This window comes from Dromiciops gliroides, chromosome 1 (genome assembly GCF_019393635.1).
Source record: "Dromiciops gliroides isolate mDroGli1 chromosome 1, mDroGli1.pri, whole genome shotgun sequence".
Taxonomy (NCBI): domain Eukaryota; kingdom Metazoa; phylum Chordata; class Mammalia; order Microbiotheria; family Microbiotheriidae; genus Dromiciops; species Dromiciops gliroides.
In genome coordinates this window covers 542,374,159-542,399,185 of record NC_057861.1, presented here as the reverse complement: position 1 = coordinate 542,399,185, position 25,027 = coordinate 542,374,159, and the positions used below count along the sequence as shown (strand labels likewise).

Here is a 25,027-nt window from a genome sequence, read left to right as displayed (position 1 = left end):
CACATTTCTCACGCCACAGTAATATTCCATCATATTTATGAATCACAATTGGTATAGCCATTTCTTAACTGGTGAGCATCTACTGTTTTCAATTTTTAGCTATCACAAAAATGCTGCTATTTTTATTTTATTTGCTATTGCATTTGGAGCATATGCGGACTTTCTTCTTATGTGCATCCTAGATGTTTCCCCTACACGCGGTACTTTCCCCGTAACTTTCTGCCTGCAGGGGGCGCTACGACTGCTACCTCCTCTCTCCATCCCCACCTTCTCTCCAGCCGCAGAAGGATCGTCGCTCCTCATCCCTCCTCCCAAAGCCGCCAAGGAGGTGGGCGGTGCCTCCAGGAGCCACCGAATTGCTCCTCCATTCGCTCCCTCCACCATCAATCCCGGGATTTCGCTCCCGCCTACGTCACATGACGCAGCCCATCATGGCGACGGTGGCGGTGGCGGCAGCGTTGCTGCTGCTGGGGCTCCGGGCTCCGGACAGCGGCTGCTGAAAGGCAGGCGGCAGCGGCGGAGGCGGTGGGAGCCGCAACCACATTATCGACCGACAGACGCTACGACGCGGGCGGGAAAGATGCTGTTTCCGGGGCTGGAGCGGCGGGAGCGGACCAGGAGCCGGGCCGGGATTTGGGAGCAGCGATTTGTCTTCAGGAGCCGGCGCGGGCGCCGCTGAGGCAGCCGGGGGAGGGAGGGAGGGGAGAGCGAAAAGGAGGGAGCGACCGACGGGCGGCAAACAGCCCGACCGACAGGCCCGGGGAGCCGGAATCCATCGCCGGCCGGAGCCGGCCTCAGAGACCTCGCCCGTCGCCGCCGCCGCCTCCACTTGTGCGGGGGAGATGCCGGGGCCGCTGGGCGCGCTCCGGCCGCCGCCGCCTCGGCCGCTGCTCCCGCCGCTGCTGCTGCTGCTGCTGCTGTCGGGCGTCGGGGCCGCGCCACTTCCGCAAACAGGTGCAGGTGAGAGATGGGGGACACCGCGGTGGGGGTCCTGGAGGAGGCCGGGCTGGGACGGGCTGGGTGGAGAGGGGGAATTGTCTAGCAGAAGGAAGAAAAAAGGAAATGGTTTTATAGAGCGGGTCGTGAATTGGGGTGCTACTTCGGGGATTTTAGGGTGAAAGGGAGGAGGAGGGAGACGAGTTGAAATCAACCCGACATCTCCCGGGGATGGAGGGGAGGAGACTGGGAAAAACCTGTACCATCGGGGAGGGGGCCGCTAGCGAGGGGAGGGAGGGAGAGCTCAAAGAAATGAACCTTTGGTTTGGGGTGTATTTATTTCGGGGAGACTTGAGAGCTTCGCCAACCTGGTGAGGGAAAGGGAGTTGAGTTAGGAAGATAAAAAGGATATGTCGAAAGGAGAACGAAGCTAACCTTCCTCCTACTGTTGCTCTCTGGAGTACCAGCTCTGTACCTGTTGTACGTGGGCTCGGAGCCTACAGCTCTGCAAGGCAATTTAGCTTCCGTGGGCTCAGAGCCTTCGTCTGCACACGGCAGTTGAGCTTCCCTTCTCTACTGTCACCTACCTGCCTGCTGTGGGATTCTCACTTCTTGTAGCAGTAACAATTTTAAAAAATCCTTTTCATACTGCATTGTAAGTGATTAGGGGTAAGCGCTAGTTCTTCTATAGCTTCTTGAAACAATTGTTTACAATTTAAAAGCAAATGTTTAGGCTTCTGGGTGGGGTTACCCCACTCCAAAGTGAATCCATGAAGATGACAATTTTGAACCTCCATCTGTAAATTACTTGTTTGTCGAAATCATGTGATCAGAGTAAGCTGTGCTTTGTATAGTTATTAGGAATCTGGTCTAAAGATGATTAAATTTATTTTCTTAGCAATGCCATTTATTTTTTTCCTTCATAATCCACGTTTGGCATCCCCCCTGCCCAATCCACTAACCCAATACATTGTTCTGCATTTAGTACCCCCTTTTTTCTTAACAAATCAACACTAATTTGCCATTATGAATTGCTGCTTGTTTGAAATATGAAAGACCAATGTTAACTATTAAGGGAGCTTCTTGTCGTTTATCTTTATGGAGGGTCAAATTCTTGGAACAATAAAAACTGGGAAGCAAAAAATCTCTTTTAGAATGAATACCATTTATTGCTCATACTGAAGTTATTTATATATACTCAGGAAGCTTTGGAGAAAAATCCAAAGTATTTTGAGACAAATACCACTGAATTTGACCCAACCTGATACCAAAAGAGTGTCTTTTAATTGAGAGTCTTTATTAATGAACTGGGTTTTGTGCTTAATTTGTGGCATTTACAGGGACAGACATTGGACTTGTGGTTTCATTGATATAGGGAAGTGCCAGAGCAGGAAATCCTGATAGAAGGATTTCTATCAATATAGATTACTGCCATTTTTGCAATTATAGTCTTAAAGAATTGCCCAGAGCACTGAGAGTGAGATTTGCCCAGGGTGGCATAGCCAGTAATTTTCCTAGAAGTAATTTGAACTCATGTCTTCCTGGATCTGAGGCCAACTATTTATCCATTGTGCCTTCAGCTTCCTAGAGCAATTTCTTTTAAAGTGAATTTTATTTTCTGATCTAGTAGATAAAAAGAAAGGTGAATTTTTAGTTAGCCCAGAGCAGATCAACACAGCTTCCTTTAAGACTAAAGAGAGAATGAGAAAAGGAGACATAAAAGTCACTTGAAGTCAATTCAACAAACATTTAAGTTCCTGCTATATACAAGGTACTATGTGATAAGAGATAAGATTTTTTTAAAATTACTATCCTGTCTCTACAAGGAACTCTTAGGAAGAATGTGTCAAGTATTGATTGACATAAATAATGAACAGAAGGATAGGATAAAGGTTGCTCATAAAAAGGGTAATGAAGGTACAATTGTCAGTTCTCAGGATAATTGGGAACTTGGTTTTTAAAACCTTAAAAGAAATCTTCTAAAATGACAAAAACTCTGCCTATTTGTGAGTGCTAAATGTCAGTAACTACTTTTTAGGCCTTTAAATATGGTTGCTTACATAAAAAATGAAACATCAGCTTTTGCCTGAATATTGTAAAACAAAGCAACTTCTAAGGTTCTAGATTCTTATCTTAAAAATTAAACTATAGATATAAATAGTTCCTTATAATTTATTGATATCAATATTATTGTCAACTGTTTTTCTTAATAATATTTTAATTTCCCCAGGTACATATAAAGATAGTTTTCAACATTCATTTTTGTAAGATTTTGAGTTCCAAAGTTTTCTCCCTCCCTCCCTTCCCTTCCCCCTCCCCAAGACAGCAAGCAATGTGATATGGGTTATACAGTACAATCACATCATACCAACTTTTGTAAAAATAAAAAAGTTTTCCCAGTAGATGTTCGCCTTGTGATATACTGAATTCTTTTGATTAGAGGGTTTCAATAGATGACTGACAAATTTAAATGACAGTCTAGGTAAAATTCTGTGGAAATGACTGGCTCAGAATATAAAATATATTGTCTTAAATGACCTATACAAGACTAGATATTAGAGGATCCTGAATGAATGTTTGTTTGATAGGGCTAATAATTGAGATGATTCAAAACTGAATTGAATTAGGCGAAGAAGAATAATTCGAAAAAACCTTTGTACTAGACCAGATAAATATGTTATTATTTCTCACTAGGTAAGGCAGACTTCCCAGTGAATTTGTACATTTGATAAGAGCCATTAAACATTGTAAATATGATAAACGCCTATCTTTTTTTATTACATTGGTCAGTCAACAAGCATTAATTCCCTGCTATGTTCCAGCCATAGTGCTAGGTTCTGGGAAACAAAAATAAAATTGTGTCTGCTCTTAAGGATGTGACATTCTAAAAGAAGAGACAAAATGTACAAATACAAGTATATGCAAATATTTACAAAATAAATACAAGGTAATTTGGGGGGAAGGCAGCAGCAGGGGTAGGGGAAGAATCAGGAGAGGCTTCATCTAGTCCCAGGATTTCTTAAACTTTTTTCACTCACAGCCCCTTTTCACCTGAGAAATTTTTTCCACAACATAGGGTATAATAGATATATAAAATAGGTAACCAAAAAAAATTAAATAGGTATACATAACCTTTTTACTGTTGCCAAATTTTTTGTGACCTCCACATTCAGTTACACGACCCCATATGTGGTCAAGACATACAGTTTAAGAAGCTTTGATCTAAGAGGTAAGCTGATTCTTGTCTAATCTTTGAAGGAAATTAGAATTCTAAGGGAAGAGGTAGTGCATTTTGTGCATGAAAGTGAAGAGGAAGTCCCTTTTAGCCTTATGAGGGGAATGAAATTGGAATTGGTAAGAACAGTTATATACAGAGCCTAGAGGATCCGTATGCAGACTTATTCATTGCTTCTCTTTTCCTTTTGCTCTTTTTGGGGAGAAAAGGAAGAATAGCATTTATCTTACATATACATTAATTATAAAGCTATTAGGTATCATCTAGCCTAGGTGAGACTTCTCCTTATTCCCTTTTATCATTTGTTACTACCTCATTTATATAAAAAAAGATATGGTAAAGAAGGTAATTTGAAACAATCAGTTAATATCAAGCTTTAAAATTTTCTTTGAATTACAGGTATCTTCAAGCATCTCTATAAAGGACAAAATAATCTTAGGTAAATGAAAGTTATAGAAAAGTCAGCAGCTTGATTTTAACTGATTATTTCAAATTGCTGCTAAAGTCATTCAACTATAATGTTTCTGAATGGATGTGGTAAATATGTGGGTTGTGCTTACCCATCAGGCCTGAAGGAGTTTGCTTCATTAAACCTCTTTCTTGGTTCTCCCCTTAGTTTCTTGGTGATGCCCTTGGAGTCTGTTATCTGAAGTTCTTATTTCTGGCAGGACTAGCATTTTCAGGCAATCTTATCTTATCCTGGGCATCTTCAGGGAAAAAAAAGTAAGAAAGTTCTTTGTTTTCATGACAATTGTAAAGTTAAGCTTATAGTTTGCACTTTTTTTTTCTGAACCTCAGTTTAGATTCTGCTTATCTTGGAACACATCTATCTATGTATGCACATTTCTTTTACATCTGCACTCTTCTCAGTCTTCTTACAAAGTGGAGAGATTTTACATTGTTTTGGAAGATCTAGTACTTTCCTATATAGAAGGCCCTCCTATAAGTAAGTACACAGTATCTTAGTGCTATTGGGGCAGTAGTTAGGCAAGGAAACCTACTTCTTTTGTTCTGTGGAATATCAGGTCACAGAGTACAGAAGCAGCTTTCAGCAGTTCCAGATAAAGGACTATACGGAAGTCTCAGTGAAGCCAGTGGGAATCAGCTACTGATTAAACTTGAGTATGTGAAACTGGGGCTCTAGGGTCAGACTCAACAGAGACTTGGAACTTGGAACATGCTTTTAAATGAAAGGGAGACTTTAGTGAAATGCAGGTTTTGACATGGTGATTTTTAGCAGCTTCACATGATTTCTATCACAATTTCCATATAAATGAGTTTTTCCATCTTTGTTAGAGATAGTCTCTATATGATTTAGTTGTAATTACTACTGTAATTACACTTTTAGTATAATGGATAAAAAAATAAATCTTATAGAAAGGTCCGTTCAGATATTTTGTAGTTCCTTTACATATATACATCACACCCTTTAAGTTTTTCTTGTGTTGCTAATGTTGAGTATCCATTTGTTTCTTTTTTGAGTTAAAGAGTCTTTAGGTTGGGGCAGCTAGGTGGCACAGTGGATAGAGCACTGGCCCTGGATTCAGGAGGTCCTGAGTTCAAATCCAGCCTCAGACCCTTGACATTTACTAGCTGTGTGACCCTGGGCAAGTCACTTAACTCCAATTGCCTCACTAAAAAAAAAAAAAGAAGAAGAAGAGTCCTTAGGTTGTCAGAGTTTTGTGGACGGTGTAATTGAGATAATTGTTGTAGCTGTAATGAGAGGGCATTGCAAGTAAGTGCAAGAGGGAGTACATTTTCTCTGGATTATATCCAGAATTCTGAAGCACTTGGGAATGAATCCTCAAAATAAGGTTGTGTAAATTTAGTTATACAAGGAAAAGCATATAGTCATTATTTTGTTTCATACTCACTGAGAAGAGAATTTATGTAAAGACTTGAGTTCACATGTGGCCTTAGACACTTGCTAGCTGGGTAACCAAGTCATTTAAATCTGTTTGCCTCAATTTTGTCATTTGTAAAAATGGAAAGAATAATAGCACCTATCTCACAAGGCTGTCGTGAGGATCAAATGAGATCATATTTGTACAGCACAGAGCCTGGCACATAATAGGCACTATGTAAATGCCAAGTGATGATATTTCTAAATCCCCCTCTACTGTATCCTGTGCGTGAGAATAATGGTAGAATGTATTATTTCAAAGAAGGAAATACCTTACTTTAGCTAAGGGAGCTGCTTCTAAGAAAAAGGTACCAAGGAAGGTCTAGAATTTTTTTGATTATTAAATTTTAGTTACACAGAAAACTCTTTCTATGGTGTGTTGACAAAAGAAGATCCTTCATGACTTGTATACAGATTGCAAAGGCTGGAGTAATGAATTTTCAAAACAATTTTGTGTATTGGTAATTTATAGACAGAAGAACAAGAAGTTATTTGAGCCTTTAAGAAGGGGTTGTGTAAATTCATGATGATTTCAGAATACTGAATTTTTATTAGAATGACATTTTATTCTGTTTTATGGGATACTTTTGGGGGGCAAATTTCAAAGTTATAGCAGCTTTTGTAAATAAAAAATTACTGGTCTTAATGGGCATTCTTAAACTGAACAAAGAGCTATATAAACTGAGTGGGTCGAAGAATAAGTATGATATTTTTTAGAATAAGGTAACTCTGAAGACCTCATAGTTTAAAAGGAACATCTAGTAGACATGTTATCCATCTGTGGGATAAGAACAAATCCTTAAAGTTAGTGTGATTTCCACATGGGGAATGATTGTTCCTGGCTTTTAGCTTTTTATTATTTCCCCCACCTCCTAGCTGTTTGCATTCTCTTTTTTTATACAGTCTAGCTGAATATGTCATTCATGGTGGGGGGGGAGTAATATACAATAGGGAAAGTTGGATAAAAATCCTGAGACTGAATGGCCAAACTGCTAATTACAAAGCCCTGCTTATAAATTCCATTGATAACCTGTCCTTGAACCTTTTTTGGTGACAATGTAAGAACGAGCTAAGAAAATATGATGAAGCAGGTATCTCGGAGCAAAATAATGAGATAATATATTTTAAAATTGCAGCTGGTGACTAATTTGGAATCATGCCTTGGCATTGCAGTTGTAGCTATACCAACAGGCAGATTAGTGAAATCACTTTAATGGTTTAGACAGAAGTTAATATAGATTCTGCTTTTCATTCAGAGTTAATATTTGATCTTAAAAACATGGAAGAAATGAGGACTATTTTTATCACAGTCTAGGTATCTAGAACCATGATATGGTAGATGTTCTTTCTGTTTCTATTTCTGTCATCATTTTCCAAACCTACATTGCTCGCAGTAGTCTAGGCATTAGGAGTCTTCTCTCTGCTTTCTCTGGCCCCAGTCTCTTCTCTCCTTCAACTGATCTTATGCATTGCTCTCAGATTAATTTTCCTAAAATACTGTTTTTTACACTTTACCTTCTCCTCTCTAAAATTTTCAGTGACTTCCCATTAATGGCCCACAGAACAAAATGCAAAGTCTTTAACCTGACATTCAGGTTCTTTCTGCTGCCTGGATCCCATTTAAGGCATCTAACTCATTTCATCCCAATCTCCTACTGCAGTGGTTCTCAAACTCTTTGATCTCAGGATTTCCCCAAAGAGTTTTTGTTTATGTGGGTTATATCGAGATTTACCATGTTGGAAATGAAAATTTATTCCTACCATTATGAAAATAGTTTTGACCTCATAGACCTCCAAAAAGTTGCTTGGCGACTCCTATGGGTTCTGCTCCACACTTTGAGAATCACTGCCCTACAAATCAGACAGCTCATTGTTCTCAGAACAAATATATCAAGCATATTCCGACCTCATGGAATGGGCTCTTATCTTCAAGTCACACCACTTGCACCAACCCTCAGTGATCTCTGGTATTTTGAACTACTCTAGTATTTGTCTCTCTGTACCATTCCTTGGGCACTTGGCTTGTGTTGTTTGAACTATTATTGTTTTTTGTGTGTGCTTCCTTTTTCTCTTGGTGTACTTCAAGACGGGACCATGTCTTTGTTCAACAAACTTTTATTTACTGCCAAATATCCATTTATCAGTTAAGAGTTGGAGATACAATGACAAAAAGAGTCATTACCAAGGAGTTTACATCCTACTGGAGAATACAGCAAATATACAGAGAAGTAAATAAATGCAAGGCAGTTTAAGGAGGGAGTTAGCACTAACATGCTAGGGGAGGTAATTTGGGGGACCCCCAGGGAAGGCTTCAAAAAGAAAGCCTTGAAGTGCCATCATTATGATCTTGAAGTTAGATAATGATGACAATAACTTCTGACATTTAGAGAAACTTTAACATTTACAGAGTGGTTTATACTTATATAGGCTACCTCATTTGAAACTCACAGTAAACCTGTAATTAACCCCTAGTTAAAACTCAGATTTTATGGCCATTTTCCCTGAGGATTCTGAGTCTCACAGAGCTTAAGTGACTTTCCCATGGTTATATAGTTAGTGTCAGAGGCAGGTTTTGAACCCAGGTCTTTCTGATTCCAAATCTAGCGCTCAGTCTATCGCAATTCTAAAAAGGCAGAGATGAAGGAAAGGGGCACATTATAAACATAGAGGAATGCCTTATGTGAAGGAAGTGGAATATTAGGTTTAGGAAACAGCTAATAGTACAGTTTGGGTAGGACGTAGAGTTCATAAAGGGGGTATAAAATGAAATACACCTTAAAAGAAAGGTTGGAACCACACTGTAGAGGTTCTTAAATACTAGTCTGAGGATGGCCTTTGAGATTCATTCCAGCTCTATGGATCCCACAAATTTTACTTTCTATTATAGGCATTAGGGAACTGCTGGAGTACAGGAATGGCATTGTCAGTCCTGGGCCTTAGGAAATTAATTTTGGCAGCTAAGAGAAGGATGAATTCAAGAGGGGAAAATTTGGAAGCAGAGAGATGAACTAGGGAATATCAAAATAGCACAAGTGAGAGCTGCTGAGGGCCTGACTGAGGGTATTGACCCTATGTTGTGGATTTAAATTTGTGATGCTTGGTGACTTATTGAATATGGGGGATGAGGGAGACGGAAGGGTCAGAATGACTCAGATTAAACATACGATTGACCTTGAGGATGATGATCTCAACAGAAATAGGGGAATTTGGAGGAGGAATAGGGTTACGGTAGAGAAAGATGATTCCATTTTGGACATAAAGAGTTTGAGATGTTGCTGTGTTATCCACGAAGAGATGTCTAGTAGTCATGTTGTTGCTTTAAACTTGAATTTGGGAGAGATTAGAATTTAACATCGATTTAGAAATGACATGAAGTGTGTTAGCTGCTAGTAGTGTCCTGTATAAAGTTAACAGCTTGAGTCCACTCTGCTAGCTTTTGCCCTCCTTCCAGAGACCTAAGACTAGAAGTATGCATAGTAAGCAATCACTTTATGATTCAAGGAGGGACACTTTTTAAGATTCCTTTTTATAAATGCATATAAATGTGCTAAGAATCACAGTTTTTTGATTGTAAACATTTGCTTTACATGGTTGGTACTTTAAATAGGAAATCCTTGTTCAATGAGCTATGGGTAGACATGTTACTAGAGTAACTCAGTCACTTCAATATTGACATTCTTCTATAAATGAAGACAGAAAAAAGGAAGTTGTAGCTAAATGTGATGTTAATGGGTTCTTGGACTTTATTGAGAGGCTTAGCTTTTATTGCTGTAGTCACTACATATCTGGAATAATGTTCAGGGCACTACAGTTTAGTGAAGCAAAGAAGTTCCAGTTTTACAGATTGCTGAAGGACCTTCTTCTATGAGTACGTATCATATGAAGGTTATTTGTAAGAATTGAAGGGAAGGTGTTTAGCTTGAACAGTAGAAGACTTGGGGAACTAGGAGCAATGGGTGAAAGTTGGAAAGAGGCACATTCAGACATGATGTCAGGAAAAACTTCCTAATAGAGCTACACAGAAATGGAATGTGTTGCCTCAGGAATTACTGGGGTTGCCCCTCTTAGAGGACTTCAAGCAGAGGCTGGATGATCACTTGTCAGGTATGCTCTAGCAGGATTCCTTTTGTGTACAAGTTGGACCTCTGATGATCCCTTTTAATTTTAAAATTCTGCAAGTCTATGAAAAATGGTTCACAGGTAGTTCATGGAAAGGCAAATAAAGAAGTTGACAGTTTTTGGTTTTTATCTTTCTTTTTTTAATGTATTTTATTTTTAATTTATAGAGTAAAAGAAACATTTCCATAACATTGTATAATAAAAGATGATTTACACCCAAGACTGCACATCTGTTATGTACAACTTGTGGTTCCTTTTAAATATATAAATTTCTTTTATCCCTTTTTTTTCTTCCCTTCCCTCTTCTTGCCCTAGAGATGGCTACCATAAAGAATACAATTTCATTAGATACTTGGTGATTTCATATCATAGTGTTTGTGATGAACATGTCCAAAAAGACCACCATAAAGATAATTGTAACTTATACTTTAATATGCATTGTAGATCATGAAGTGGTAGAAATAGTCTGTGAACTCAGTAAGATCTTTTAAATTAAAACCTTTAATACTTGGTGACCAGTGCAAATGAAGGTATAAGCAAGAATGATGAAAAATGTTGGGAAAGTGTAGTTTGGGTATAAGGAACATAAAAGGTCAGAGAACAAACACACACGCGTGCCAGATGCCTACATATCATGAATATCTTCTTCAGGAAAAGAATTAGGGTATGGCGGGCACCAAGTAGCATCACAAGAAATGAAAGTGGTTATATCTAGAGCTGAAAAAACTAGTTAGAGATGTGGGAGTCACTTCCAAATCAGTTATCTTTGTATAGTTAAGATGATCAAATTCTTTCAGAGTAAAGATCAAATCAATACTGAATTGTTTTTTTTAAAAATTAGAAGATCTGAAATGTCATTAAAATCATTCCAGCCTTTAAGCAGATGATAACAAAAAAATGGTAAATGGAATAGACAGCTAGATAGATTAACATCATTTCCTAAGGATGTAACTATTTTCCTAACATATAATTCAGTCATCACAATGATGAGAACAAAAGAGCTTAGAAACTGCCTTAATCAGCAGATATAATCTCTTTGCCAAGCAAATAGATGTGGCAGCTGAGGACAACATAGGTCTAGCAAATAAGCTCATATGGAAAACTCTTATGAAGAGAGATGGTAGAAGGTCATAAATAGTATTGTGTCAGGAAATATTGAGAAGTGACGTAAGAAAAAACATTTTTATAGAAGAGCTTGGCAATATGAAACCCAGTTAAGCCAGATCATCCTGAGGGCATTTAGGGACGAAACTGAAAGTACCACACTAAACAGATAAAAATGGAAGAGATTTCTTACTTTTCAGACATTTTTTTGGACCATATTACATGCCCTCTAGCCATCCTTCTAATCCTTATTCCACTAGATTATGAACTCTGCCCCTGGGACCCTAGGCTCTAGATAAATTTACATTTTATCTTGCCTAGAACCAGTCTTCCTCATAAGCTTCCCAAATTGTACTGTCTTGACTTCATTCCCTTTTCCTTTATGTATTGTCTTCTCCCAATAGAATGTAAACAGCTTAAGGGAAGAGACTTTCTTGCTCGTATTTTTAGCCACCATGTTTAACACAATGCCTGGCACATAGTAAGCACTAATAAATACTCTTTCTTTCTTTCTTTCTTTCTTTCATTCATTTATAATCATCTCGAATTGTTCATTATCATGACAAATTATTATCTCCATCAGTGACAGTGGAGGCACAATCCCATATATCTTGGATAAGGAAATAGAAATGGCATTAACAAAAGCAAAGGACAGCTAGATGAGCCCTACTTATATCCATAGGAGGGTATATGAAGAACAGTCAAGAGTTAATTCTTGGTTTTGCCCAAAAAAAGGTAGGCTGCTAGACACTTGGGGGAAAAATATTATAGCTATTACTGCGACTACTTTAAAAAGAGGGGGAGGAACAATCAAGAAAACACCCTACATGCTCACTTTCCCATTTCTATGAAATCTTAATGAAACTAATTTTTACATGTATCAGCATCATTAATATAGATGTGAATAAGCGAATAAGTAAGATTTTGCAAAGCATATTGTGTAGCAGGCTAAATCTTTACAATCACAAAATTGAGAGGTATAGAACATACCAGGAGCTATTCCATTACTTGTTAACTTAAAAAAAAATTTTTGATTTGGTAAAGCAAAACCTTTCCTTCAGTAAGATATCTCACATATTTGTTAAACTCATACAAGGTTCCTTGAAAGATAGAACAGAGATAAATATGTGTTTAGCCCTCTAATTACAAATGTAATAAATGTAAATATATATAATAAATATCAAGTGAGGAATAATGCAGGGATAAGTATAATTGTTTAGATGTGTTTGCCACTCTTAAGGATATTCAGAACAGAATCCACATGGAAGAGGTTTCACTCTAGATGGTGAGGTCCTCTAAATGATTCTGGGTTTTGATGCCAGTATGCTGATCAAACAAACCTTGGAATGGGAGAAAGTATCCTAAATGAGATCCATAATCACTCAAGGGCTTGGTCAGTTGTCAACATAGGAAAACCCAAGTGAAGGAAGAATGTCCTTTGAGGCTATGTTATGAAGGCAGATGGATGACTCAATAGAGCTGAACCATATATCTTGAAGTGACATTTCATGAGTAGCATATAGAAGAAAGAGAGGCACATTTATGCAGAATTGATGAACTTGTGAATGGTCATAACCATTTTGGAAAGCAATTTGGAATGAAATACAAAAAGTGTGTGCCCATGACCCCACTATATCATGTCTGGGTTTATGCCTAAAAGAGATTTTGAAAAAGAGGAAAAGGTTCTGTTTGCAAAATATATGTATTCACACATATATCTATAGCAGCTCTTTTCTGTACAACAGTTAAGGAATGTCTGAATTAGTAAGTTGTATATGAATGTGGAGTACTATTATTTTGCTATAAGAAATGAGGGAAAAGATGATTCCAAAAAGACTTACATGAACTAATGGAGAGTAAAGACCTAGAAAAACAATTTATAACATCAGTAGTATAAAAAGGAACAGTTTTGATAAAACTGTTGAAGAATGAAATGAACAGAACCAGGAGAACAGTTTATTCAATAACAACTCTGTAAAATCAAACAACTTTAAGAACTGCAAGAATTATGATCAATACAGGTACTATTCATATAAAATCTCATTGATATGTATGTCCGGCAAAGGAGGAGGTCATACTGATTATGTAGCAAGAGTAAAAGATAACAGTGGACAGCATGTGTACTTCATTGGTAGCCTCATGTTGTCTAAATCTAGAGAAAGTTCCTTGGTGGAAGATTAGTCAGATGACATGGACAAGAATAGCACAAGTTTAGAAGGTGTGGATGGGTTATTGTGACTTCTTATTATCCGAAAGGATTAATCATATTAGGGAGAACATTGATTCATTTGAAGCCTAATTTAAGGCTAAAAAATTCTGTTCTTTATAGCATGGTATTTTGTGATAAGCCATATATTAAATGAGAGTTTAAAGCCTTTTGACAGTTTATCTTACCTTCAAGCACTCAAAATAACCTTTCCTGACTTAATTTTCCAGTTTGAGTTGTTATTTCTGCCAATTACTGACAAACCACATCCACTAGCAGCATTCATGGGCATTGATGCCCTGTTCCTTCTGTTACCTTTGTGAGCTAAATAAGTAGGTGAGGTTTTAGATGGTTCTGTAGAGTAGTAGAAGGAGATGGATTATAAGTAGGGAACAGAGGTAGTAGGATTTCTGTATCTTGAGGATTATCTGGAATTTTAGAGACAGTCAAATAATATTCATGCTCTTTAATAAATACTTAAACACTTAAATACTCTTTATAAAGCTTATAACTTATTTGCGACCACTCATAAGATATTTTAGACAGACTAGCTAGAATTTTAGCCCCTTATAGGGTTAAGTGACTTGCCCAGGGTCACACAGCTAGTAAGTATCAAGTGTCTGAGACCGGATTTGAACTCAGGTCCTCCTAAATCCAGGGGTGGTGCTTTATCCACTGCCCCACATAGCTGTACCCAATGAAATACCATGTTAGAGCTGTTTAATCCCTTTTAAAATATGTAATTTAAATTATATTAGGTAATTCTTTAATGAGCAGAAGTTCATATTTTAACTAGTCATGCTAGTATGCTATGATACATTTATCTGAATAGCATGTAGTATTAATAGGTCTGTATAATCTAAAGATCTATAAAATCTTACTGGGGGAAAAGTATATTTATTTTAATCTTGTATGGTATGGGAAAATACTTGTTAAAAGTTATTTATGTGTGAAAAATAATCCTGGTATGTTTCCTACTTTTTACTATTTCTCTAATTTGCCACCATTGTTTATGCACAAAATTCTTATATTACTACATTTTAATGATTTACAGTCAACTGGTTTTGGTTTAGAACATAAAATTACATTAACATTTGATAAAGATACTTAAAGGGTTTTAAATATTTTTGTAAGATAGGTAGGACAAGAAAACAGACTTTAGTTGCATTTTAATCCCTAAAATGGTTTTTGATGGAGAGGGAGTGCTTAATAAGAATAATTATCACGGATTTAGCTTTAAAGAATTGCACAGAACTTTATCCTCTAAATTTGTTTTATACAGTACTAAACTGTAAACAGCTGAAAAGATTTCAGTTTAATATGCCATAATTAAAACTACTAATTATAATAGGTAAATAAACAAAATGTTTTAAAATGTAGCATAGGAGCAACTCCAAGGTTCTACTTCAAACACATCAGAAATAGCAAAGTTGACAAAAATGGAAAATGAAAGATGTTGGAAGGACTACAGGAAAAGATGCACATTGATGCACTTTTTTTGGTGGAGCTATGCATTGGTTTAACCATTCTGAAAGGCAATTTGCAACTATATATGCCCTCAGACTTACCTGTCCCTTTCCCAGTGATACTGCTAGTAGGCCTATATCCCAAAGAAATCATAAAAAAGGGAAGAGGACCTATATGTACAGAAACATTTATAGCTGCTCTTTTTGTGGTGGCAAAGAATTGGAAATTGAGGGGATGTCCATCAGTTGGGGAATGGCTAAACAAGTTGTTGTATATGAACATAATAGAATACTATTATGCTGTAAGAAACGATGAGCAGACGGATTTCAGAGAAACCTGAAAGCACTTACATGAACTGATGCTGAATGAGATGAGCAGAACCAGGAGAACATTGAACACAGTATCAGCAACATTGTGTGATGATCAACTGTGATAGACTTAATTCTTCTTAGCAATACAGTGGTCCAAGATAATTCCAAAGGACTTATGATGGAAAATGCTCTCCAAATCCAGAAGAAAAGAATTGTGGAATCTAGATGCAGATTGAACCATACTATTTTTACTTTTGGGGGCTTTTTTTTTTCTTTTTTGAGGTTTTTCCCTTTATGTTCTGATTCTTCTTTTTACAACATGACTAATGCATAAATATGTTTAATGTGATTGTATATACATAACCTATATCAGATTGCTTGCTATCTTGGGGAGGGGGGAGGAAAGGGAAGAAGGGAGAAAAATTCAGAACTAGAAATATTATAAAAACAAATGTTGGAAACTATCTCTACATGTAACTAGAAAATAAAATACTTTTATGATTAAAAAAAGTTAAATGTCTTTCAGGAATTCTGATGAAATAGAGGCTTATTTTTAAGAATGAAAAATTGGAGCATTCTTGTAAATCTCTATTTATTTATTTATTTATTTATTTATTTATTTATTTATTTATTTTTTAAGGGCAATGAGGGTTTAGTGACTTGTCCAGGATCACATAGCTAGTAAGTGTTAAGTGTCTGAGGCCAAATTTGAACTCAGGTCCTCCTGAATCCAGGACCAATACTTTACCCACTGTGCCACCTAGCTGCCCCACTTGTAAATCTTATTATGGTAACTTAATAAATTTTTTTCTAGTAGGGCTGATTATTGATCAGAATAATTTACAATATGAAGGGGCTTATTTTATTATGCAGCAAGAAATAGTTGATTGATCTATTAGGGAAGGTCCAACTTTCACATCAGTGGTTTCAGATTTTGAATAGTAAAGAATATATATTTGCAGATAGTATTGGAGAAATCATTGGTAATTGGTATTACTGGTCTATTAAGAGGTCTCTAAGTTACCTTAAAGTCAGAATGGATTAACAAAAAGGTTATAAGACAGAGAGTCAAAAGACATGATTTCTAGGCTCAGTTCTCCAGTTAACCAGCTGTTTGGCCTTTGGTAAGTCATTTAATTGCACTAAACCTATTTCCTCCTTTGTAAAAGGATAAGTGGGATCTAAATCCTTCAATTCTAAGATTCTGTATAATTTAACTGCCTTTGGTGATCAGACATTTTTGTGATGAGATGGATATTAATTTTTTTAAAAGAAAAACATTTTTATATTTTATTTTTTCCAATTACATGTAATAACAATTTTAAACATTTAAAAAATTTTTTTGAGTTCTAAATTCTTTTTCTCCCCCCCTTTCCTCCCCTCTCCTTGAGAATGCAAGCAATTTGATTATATATGTAAAAATTATACGTGTAAAGTCATCTAAAATATTTCCATATTAGCCATGTTGCAATAGAAAACAAAGACCAAACAAAACAAGAAAAATGAAGTTTAAAAAAATATGCTTTGGTTTTCATTCAGACTTCATCAGTTCTTTCTCTAGAGATGGATAGCATTTTTCATCTTAAGTCCTTCAGAATTGTCTTGGATCATTGTATTGCTGAGAATAATTTAAGTCATTCACAATTGATAATCATACATTGTTGCTGTAACTGTTCAGTGTTTTCCTAGTTCTACTCACTTCACTTTGCATTAGTTTATATGTTTTCCCAGGTTTCTCTGAAACCTTCCTGCTCATAATTTCTTATAGCACAGTAATATTCCATCCCAATCATATACCACAACTTGTTTAGCCATTCCCCAATTTATGGGTATCTCTTCAGTTTCCAATTCTTTGCCACTACTAAAAGAAATACTAAAAATATTTTTGAACGTATAGGTCCTTTTCCTTTTTCTTTGATTACTGAAGGGTATAGATGTAGCAATAGTATTGCTGGGTCAAGAGGTATGCATGGTTTTATAGCCCTTTGTGTATAGTTCCAAATTGCTCTCCAGAATGGTTGGATCAGCTCACAGCTCAACTAGGAATGCATTAGTGTCTTAATATTTGTCATTTTCATTTTGCCATGTTAGCTAATCTGATAATTGTGAGGTGGTACTTCAGAATTGTTTTAATTTGCATTTTTCTAATCAATACTGACTTAGAGCATTTTTTTTTGTTTGTTTTGTTTTTTGTTTTTTTAGTGAGGCAATTGGGGTTAAGTGACTTGCCCAGGGTCACACAGCTAGTGAGTGTTAAGTGTCTGAGGCCGGATTTGAACTCAGGTACTCCTGAATCCAGGGCCGGTCCTCTATCCACTGCACCACCTAGCTGCCCCAGAGCATTTTTTTTTTAATATGACTATGGATAGCTTTGATTTCTTCTTCTGAAAACTGCCTATTTGTATCCTTTGACTATCAGTTGGGGAATGACTTTTATTCTTATAAATTTGACTCAGTTATGTATTTGAGAAATAAAAGCTTTATCAGAGACATTTGCTGTAAAAATTTGTTTCCATTTTCTGCTTTCCTTCTAATCTTGGCTGCATTGGTTTTGTTTGTGCAAACTCTTTCATCTAATGTAATCAAAATTATCCATTTTACATCCTGTAATGCTCTCTATCTCTTGTTTGGTCACTAAAATCTTCCTTAAGAAAAGCATTTTCAATTATAGATTCCTTTGCTGTACCCTTACAATACTGTTCTCTTGAATGGTGTTTCCTGGGGACTATTTTGGGTAAGTTTGTTATTTCTCAGTGTCTCAGTAGCAATCAGTATCCTTGGTATTGCATTTTAATGATAGTCTCAAGTAGGAATAAAGTGGGGCCCTGAACAGTAACTGAGCAGCTACATCCCTGGAAAGTAACATTTGCCTATATTGAGAGTCTTTCCTTAGAGCCAAATTGCCAGGTTGAAAAGGGAAGAGATTTAATTTAATTTAGAGGAACCCAACTTGCCTTACTTTTCTTTTTCTTCCTTCCTTCCCTCCTTCCTTCCTTCCTTCCTTCCTCCCTTCTTCTTCTTCTTCTTCTTCTTCTTCTTCTTTCTTTCTTTCTTTCTTTCTTTCTTTCTTTCTTTCTTTCTTTCTTTCTTTCTTTCTTTCTTTCTTCCTTCCTTCCTTCCTTCCTTCCTTCCTTCCTTCCTTCCTTCCTTCCTTTCTTTCTTTCTTTCTTTCTTTCTTTCTTTCTTTCTTTCTTTCTTTCTTTCTTTCTTTCTTTCTTTCTTTCTTTCTTTCTTTCTTTCTTCAACATTTAAATAGAGGAGGCATGTTATTCATATGGACCCTAAATTGTTTTTTTTAATTATTATTATTATTATTGAAGATTAAAAGAATGTTCTGTTGGATGTAGTGAATGATAAAGTGAATAGATTATTGGTATTTTTAAAAAATAAGTTTGATACAGCTACTTGTAAAAAAGCAGTTTATCCCATAAAACCCATAATTTAATTATCCTTTTCTGTTCCAGCAAGGCCTGTATTCATGCTTAACCAATTATGGGCCCCTGTACCTTGAAATCTAGAAAACTGAGAGGTCCTCCCCTCGAAAAAATGTTTAAAGGAATAAGATAATGCTATAAGGAAGGATTTCTGAACCTGGTATCTGTGAACTTTAAAAAAAATTATAACTATTTCAGTATAATTGGTTTTCTTTATACACTTGGGTATTTTATTCATTTAAAAACATTATTCTGAGAAGGGGTCCACAGATTTCATCAGGCTATCAAAGGAATCCATGACACATCCAAAAAAAGGTTAATAAGAACTTCTGTTGTAAGGGAAGTCTAAAGGGATTAGAGTTTTTCAATCTAAGAGAGATATTAGTATAAGGGACTTGAAAATCTCTTAAAAGAGAATAGTGTTCTAAAAGAGGAAACTGCCATACACTGCAGAGTGGAACAAGATAAAATAAGTTTAAATTATACTGGGAGAATTTAAGGTAAACAGGAAGAAATATAGGTTCAGAGACACCAAAACAGGTTATTTAAAGGAGATTTTGTAATCATAACACCGCAGGGAGGCAGCATGGGATAGAAGAATAGAGGAAGGAATGCTAGCATTAGATATGAGTTCAAATTCTGCCTCCTACCCTTGTTGGGTGACCAATCATTGGTCATCTAATCCAAGACTCAGTTTTCTCATCTGCAAGTATTTACCCCATAACATTGTTGTGAAGCATACAGGAGAGATGCTAGTTAAGTGCTTAATAAACCTTAAAAAACCTGTGTGTTAATTGTTCTTATAATCTTTTCACATTTTTAAAGGAAAAGGCAAACCCCTTTTGACAACGATATTTAATCTACTGTAGAATCTGGAAAACAAGCGAGCATGCATGAATGAGGTGATCTGCTCTCCAGAGATCCCTTTCAGCCTTATTCATAAAAGTGACATTATATAACCAAATAGAAGCAGTAAGCTTAACCATATTTTTTAACAGCCAGCATGTAACAAAAGGAGCTAGCACTTGTAGGAGTCTAGACTCTTAAGCTGCATTGAAATAATCAAATAATATGAAATACTTTTGAGTTACCAGGTTTTTTTCTTCTTTCTCTAGTTCCCTCCTAAGCAATTTTTAGTTCTTCATGATTGTGGGCCTCAAAGTAAAGTCTGGTTCACATCAATAAAAACCTTTGATTTTTCTGGATAAATCGTGAAAGGTACTTTTATCACCTTTATTGGAGCTACCAATGTAGTCTTCCTTTCAGTTAATTAATATTGTTATGTTATCATTTTTCTGATGTGGCTAAAAATTAGACCTCTTACTGTGCATACCCTTTGACCCAACAATACTACTACAATGTCTGTATTTCACAGAGATAAAAGAAAAAGGGAAGAGGACCTATACGTACAAAAATATTTATCGCTGCTCTTTTAGTAGTTGGCAAAGAATTGGAAATTGAGGGATGCCATAAATTGGGAAATGGCTGAACAAGTTGTGGCATATGATTGTGATGGAATACTGTTGTGCTATAATAAATGATGAATGAGCAGGATGATTTCAGAAAAACTTGAGAACACTTAGATGAACTGATGAAAAGGGGATTGAGCCAGAACCAGGAGAACATTGGACACAGTAACAACAGTGTTGTAATATTAATCGACTGTAAAGGACTTATCTACTCTCGTCGATACAGTGGTCCAGGACAGTTCCAAGGAACTCATAATGAAAAATGCTCTCCACTTCCAGAGAGAAAACTGATGAATTCTTAAGTACACATTTTTTTTTTCACTTTCTTTATTGTGGCCCCCACCCTGGTTTTTTTTTTTTTTTTTTTGGCAACATGCCTTATGTGGAAATGTTTTGCACAACTTCATATGTATAATGGGTATCATATTGCTTACCTTCTCACTGGGTGGGGAAGGGACTGGAGGGAGGAATAGAATTTGGAACTCAAAAGTTTAAAAATGAATTTTTTAAAAATTAGAGCTCTTTCTGCGGGGGGTAGAATTTAATGGAAAATGTCAAGAGAAATGTTAAGAGAAATACTTTTACCTAAATCAAAAAGCTTTATAAGCATTCTGTTGAGGTAATAATCAAATATACAGCCTTCCCCTAACATTAGTTACAATTGGTGAGCTAGTCAACCTTGAAAATGATCATTACATAGATTGGACAACATTGCCCATAATTAGTGCAAGGTGAAGTTTTATTTCCCTAAGCTGTTAATGTTTAGGTTATGTGTCATTTCAGGATCTCTGACTCATCAGCTCCAACACCATTTACAGCATTCACAGTACTGCATGAACAAGTATATTTAGTGCTTTGGTTCATTGTCCCAGCCTTTCTAATATTAGAAACTACTGAGACTTGAAATTGCTTAACATTAACATTATAACAAATGTATTGTTACATTGAGGCACAGAAAAACATTTTAGTGACTTAAGATTCTGTATGCAGGAAACTCATGATAAATGTATTCATAATTTGTGGTTTAAAATATTTGTATTTGTGATATCACTTCAAACCATATTCTGTCCCAAATAGTATTGATTCCCCCCAACTTCTGTGTGGTACAGAGCTGCTTTCGAAGGTATGCAGGAGAAAGAGATGGGTGGTCTATTGCTGTATGCCACTAAATGATGTAATTTTATTTTATCCCTTTAAATTTGTCTTTGCTGGGCCACTTGTCATAACAGGACTGGTTTACAAGGCTACAAACCTGTCTTTCTGTATTCATCCCATTCTCCCTAGTCCAGTTTATTTTTCCATTTCAGGCCGGTTGCTCTCTGTTCACGACTCCTTGCCCATTTAAATTTATGGATGAATTTCCTGGAGTGGAAAGTGGTGATAGAAAAGAGGAAAAAGAGAGAGATGTATGTATGTATAGGCTTTTTTGGGTCACCTTTATGTTCCCTGCTCTTCTTGTCCCTGAAGCCAACATGATGAGAAATGATAGTGGATGGATCATCAAGCAACATTATTGGTAAAATTTTTCCATTTGTGGTGAATATAAGTATTCACAGTATTTCAGTAGGAAAGAGATACTCTGGCATTTCCTTTGATCGTACTAAAGTGAAAAACCTTTATGAAATATTCTAGCATTGAGAGAATCTGAACATGTATATGTGAAGAGAATGATGTATAAACACACATAACACATAAAATTATTTTATTATTCTTGCTTCAGACCTTACCAAGTGAAGAGAGATACTATGAATAGAGCTTAGTGTCTCAAAACCTGATTTCAAATCTTTGCTTTGACACTTTGGGCCTCACTTTACTTATCTGTAAAATGAAGGCATTGAACTAGATAATGTCTAAGTTCCATTTCAGTTCTGAATTGTTGACTGTATCAATGTGGAAGAAATATAATAATCTCCCATCTACTTAGGCATGCCATTGGTGTCATGTTTTTGTATTAAGGAAATGCCTTGTTACTACTTTGACAAACATGAATTGCAAAATAGGTAAGAAAAGCATGAAATATTTTATTATATTTAGTGGATCTGAAAAATTCCCAACTTCTTAAAAATGGTAAAGGACAGAACTACCCAAATGCAGTATATTTAAGGAAATTTTTGACTAGTTTTGATTTGTGACTGAAATCCTAGTCAGTGTGGATATTGAGGTCATGTACTTCTCATACATTATAAATGTGTGACCATGGACAAGTCGGATAACCTCTCAGTGACCTAATTATTGTCAGAGAAGTTGTTCATCTTCATTGGTTGAAGAAGTTTCCACAGCATGAATTCACAGCTCTAGGTATCCCTCCTTTACAAGAAAAAAAATTATTGAAATTTACTTTCTTCTTTAAAAAACTATTATAAACTTAATTTTCAGCATACACAAAGACTTTAATATACAAAGAAGTAAAAAAATCTATATGAAACCATGAACTTCTATTATGTATACTCTGTTTTGAAAAAGAATATATTAAATTTAATGGGACACTATCAAATTACCATATTTTGTGTGCATTTCTGAACTTAAAGTTCTGGGTATTTTTTTCACTGTTTTATTGTGATCTATTTTTTCATCTCACTACTAGTTTTTAAAATTGTTGTTTTCAATTAAGAAATCTATTTCCTCTCTCCCTTCACCTTTATTTATAGCTTGTATTTCTTCCTTTGAAAACTGTTTCTTCATATCCTTTACTATTGGGGAATGGCTCTTATTCCTAAATTTGAATCAGTTTCATATCTTTCTTAGAAACAAGACCTTTATCAGAGAAACTTATTGCAAAGGTTTTTTTCACACTTCCCTGCTACCCTTTTAATATTCGTTGTGTTGGTTGTATTTATGCAAAAACTGTTATTAAATTTTCATACAACCAAAACTTTGTGTTATATTTTCTGTGATCCTCTCTATCCTTTGTTTGATCAGGAATCTATCACTACCTATTCTCCACCCAGATCCTCACAGAAGTCTTCTTTTATAACAAGTGTAGTCAAGCCAAACAAGTCAGTGCATCGGCTATGTTTGAAAGTATACAACTCATTCGGCACCTCTTGTCCATTATCCTTCTTGCCAAGGGGTAGGAGGCATGCGTCATCATTAGTTTTTTCAATCTTTTCAAGTCATGATTTGTCACTGTTATAATCAGAGTTCTAAAGTCTTACAAAATTGTTTTCCTTCACATTATTGGGGACATTCTCTGTGTTATTCTCCTGTTGTGCTTATTTCACTTAGCTCATACACATTTTCTCTGAATTTTTCAGTCAACTTTCTTATGGTACAATAACATTTCATTACATTTGTATACTATAATTTGTTCAGCCATTCTCTAATTGATGGACTCTGTTTTTCTTTGCTACAACAACAACAAAAACCTACTATAAATATTTTCAAAGATGCAGGTTCTTTTCCTCTGCCTTAGATCTTAGCTCAGGCCCCCTTACCACGTTTTTGTTCTAGATTATTGCAGTAGTTTCCTGATTGTTCTCTCTGACATGAGTCTTACTGCTTCAGTCTTTCCTACAGTCATTTTCTTTAAATTCAGATCTGATTGTGTGATTCCCCTACTTAAATGACTGATAGAATTCTAGACCCTGATTCCCATACATGTTGAAGCCTCTACCTTCTTTCTACCTTTTGGCAGTTCTGCTATTTTTATTATGTATATGGAATTATGTAATCTTATGGACATAAAGTGATGACAGCATATGTGGACAAACATCATAGATCTGTTTATGGAAACAGTCTAGATTTTATAGGATGAGTCAAAAGTCTCTGGGCATTTACTATTGACAATTAAGTACAGTGAAATCCTTTTATAAAGGATTGAGAACTATATTTATGTTAAGTTTTCATCAAGTTTTAGGGTATCTCTGGTATATCCAAATCTTTGTAATAACTAGACATGTTATTATAGGAATATATTGTAACAGCACAATTCCTGCATATAAATAGCAGCATATTTTTATATCTGAACTAAAATGTTGACAGTACCCTCTACATATTTATAGACCTGAATCTTATTTCTTATTGTGTTTAATTTCTCTTAGGCCTTTTCTTTTTTTCTTTTTTTTTTAATTTTAGTGAGGCATTTGGGGTTAAGTAACTTGCCCAGGGTCACACAGCAAGTAAGTGTTAAGTGTCTGAGGCCGAATTTGAACTCGCGTCCTCCTGAATCCAGGGCCAGTGTTCTATCCACTGCGCCACCTAGCTGCCCCCTCTCTTAGGCCTTTTCAACAAAGGTACACAGGAAGTTTTGGCTCACTCTGTTTAAAGAATCCTAGTTTCATTGTCAATATTTTAAGTATCTCATGCTTTAAAAATTATGATGATGAACAGAACTCTGAAGTTCATATTTTGTTTTCTATAGATTGGATATTATAGTGTATTTGAGAGGAATAAAAAGGTACTTTTTGATGTAAATTGAACTTTTTTTTTTTCATTCAGGAGCTTGCAGATTATTCTACTTAAGTAATTAATGTTTACTATGTTAACATTTGTAAAGAACACAGAGCTCCTTAGGAACAACACTGTTTTTGATTATTTAAAAGTAATTATTTTTTGAAGAAAAGAATGTTCAGCTCTTTGTAAGTTCTGATGTCTTCACTGTAGAGGCCAACTAAGTTTTTAAATTCAGCAATACTTCTAATGTTTAAAGTTACTAATAGTATTTGACTCGTAAATATCAAAATCTGTTTCTGAGTATCCTGTTTTTATCACTTAAGTAATTTATAGTAATTAGCCCCAGAATGAATATAATTCTGTGCAAACTTGAAAATGAATTCTAGAATGTTTCGCAATAGTACTTTTTAACCTTCTAGCAAGTTTAGGACTCTAGATTTGCAAACAAAAT

At 35.9% G+C, this 25,027-nt stretch overlaps 1 protein-coding gene across 1 annotated transcript in view; it reads left to right on the top strand.

The window, feature by feature from the left end:
• The first annotated feature begins 833 nt into the window (after positions 1 to 833).
• LMTK2 (lemur tyrosine kinase 2) overlaps positions 834 to 25,027 on the top strand; it is a 115,524-nt gene continuing 91,330 nt past the window's right edge. Inside the window, 1 exon segment of the mRNA XM_043989821.1 lies at positions 834 to 960. Coding sequence (XP_043845756.1) covers positions 843 to 960 — 118 coding nt within the window. The 5' untranslated portion in view covers positions 834 to 842.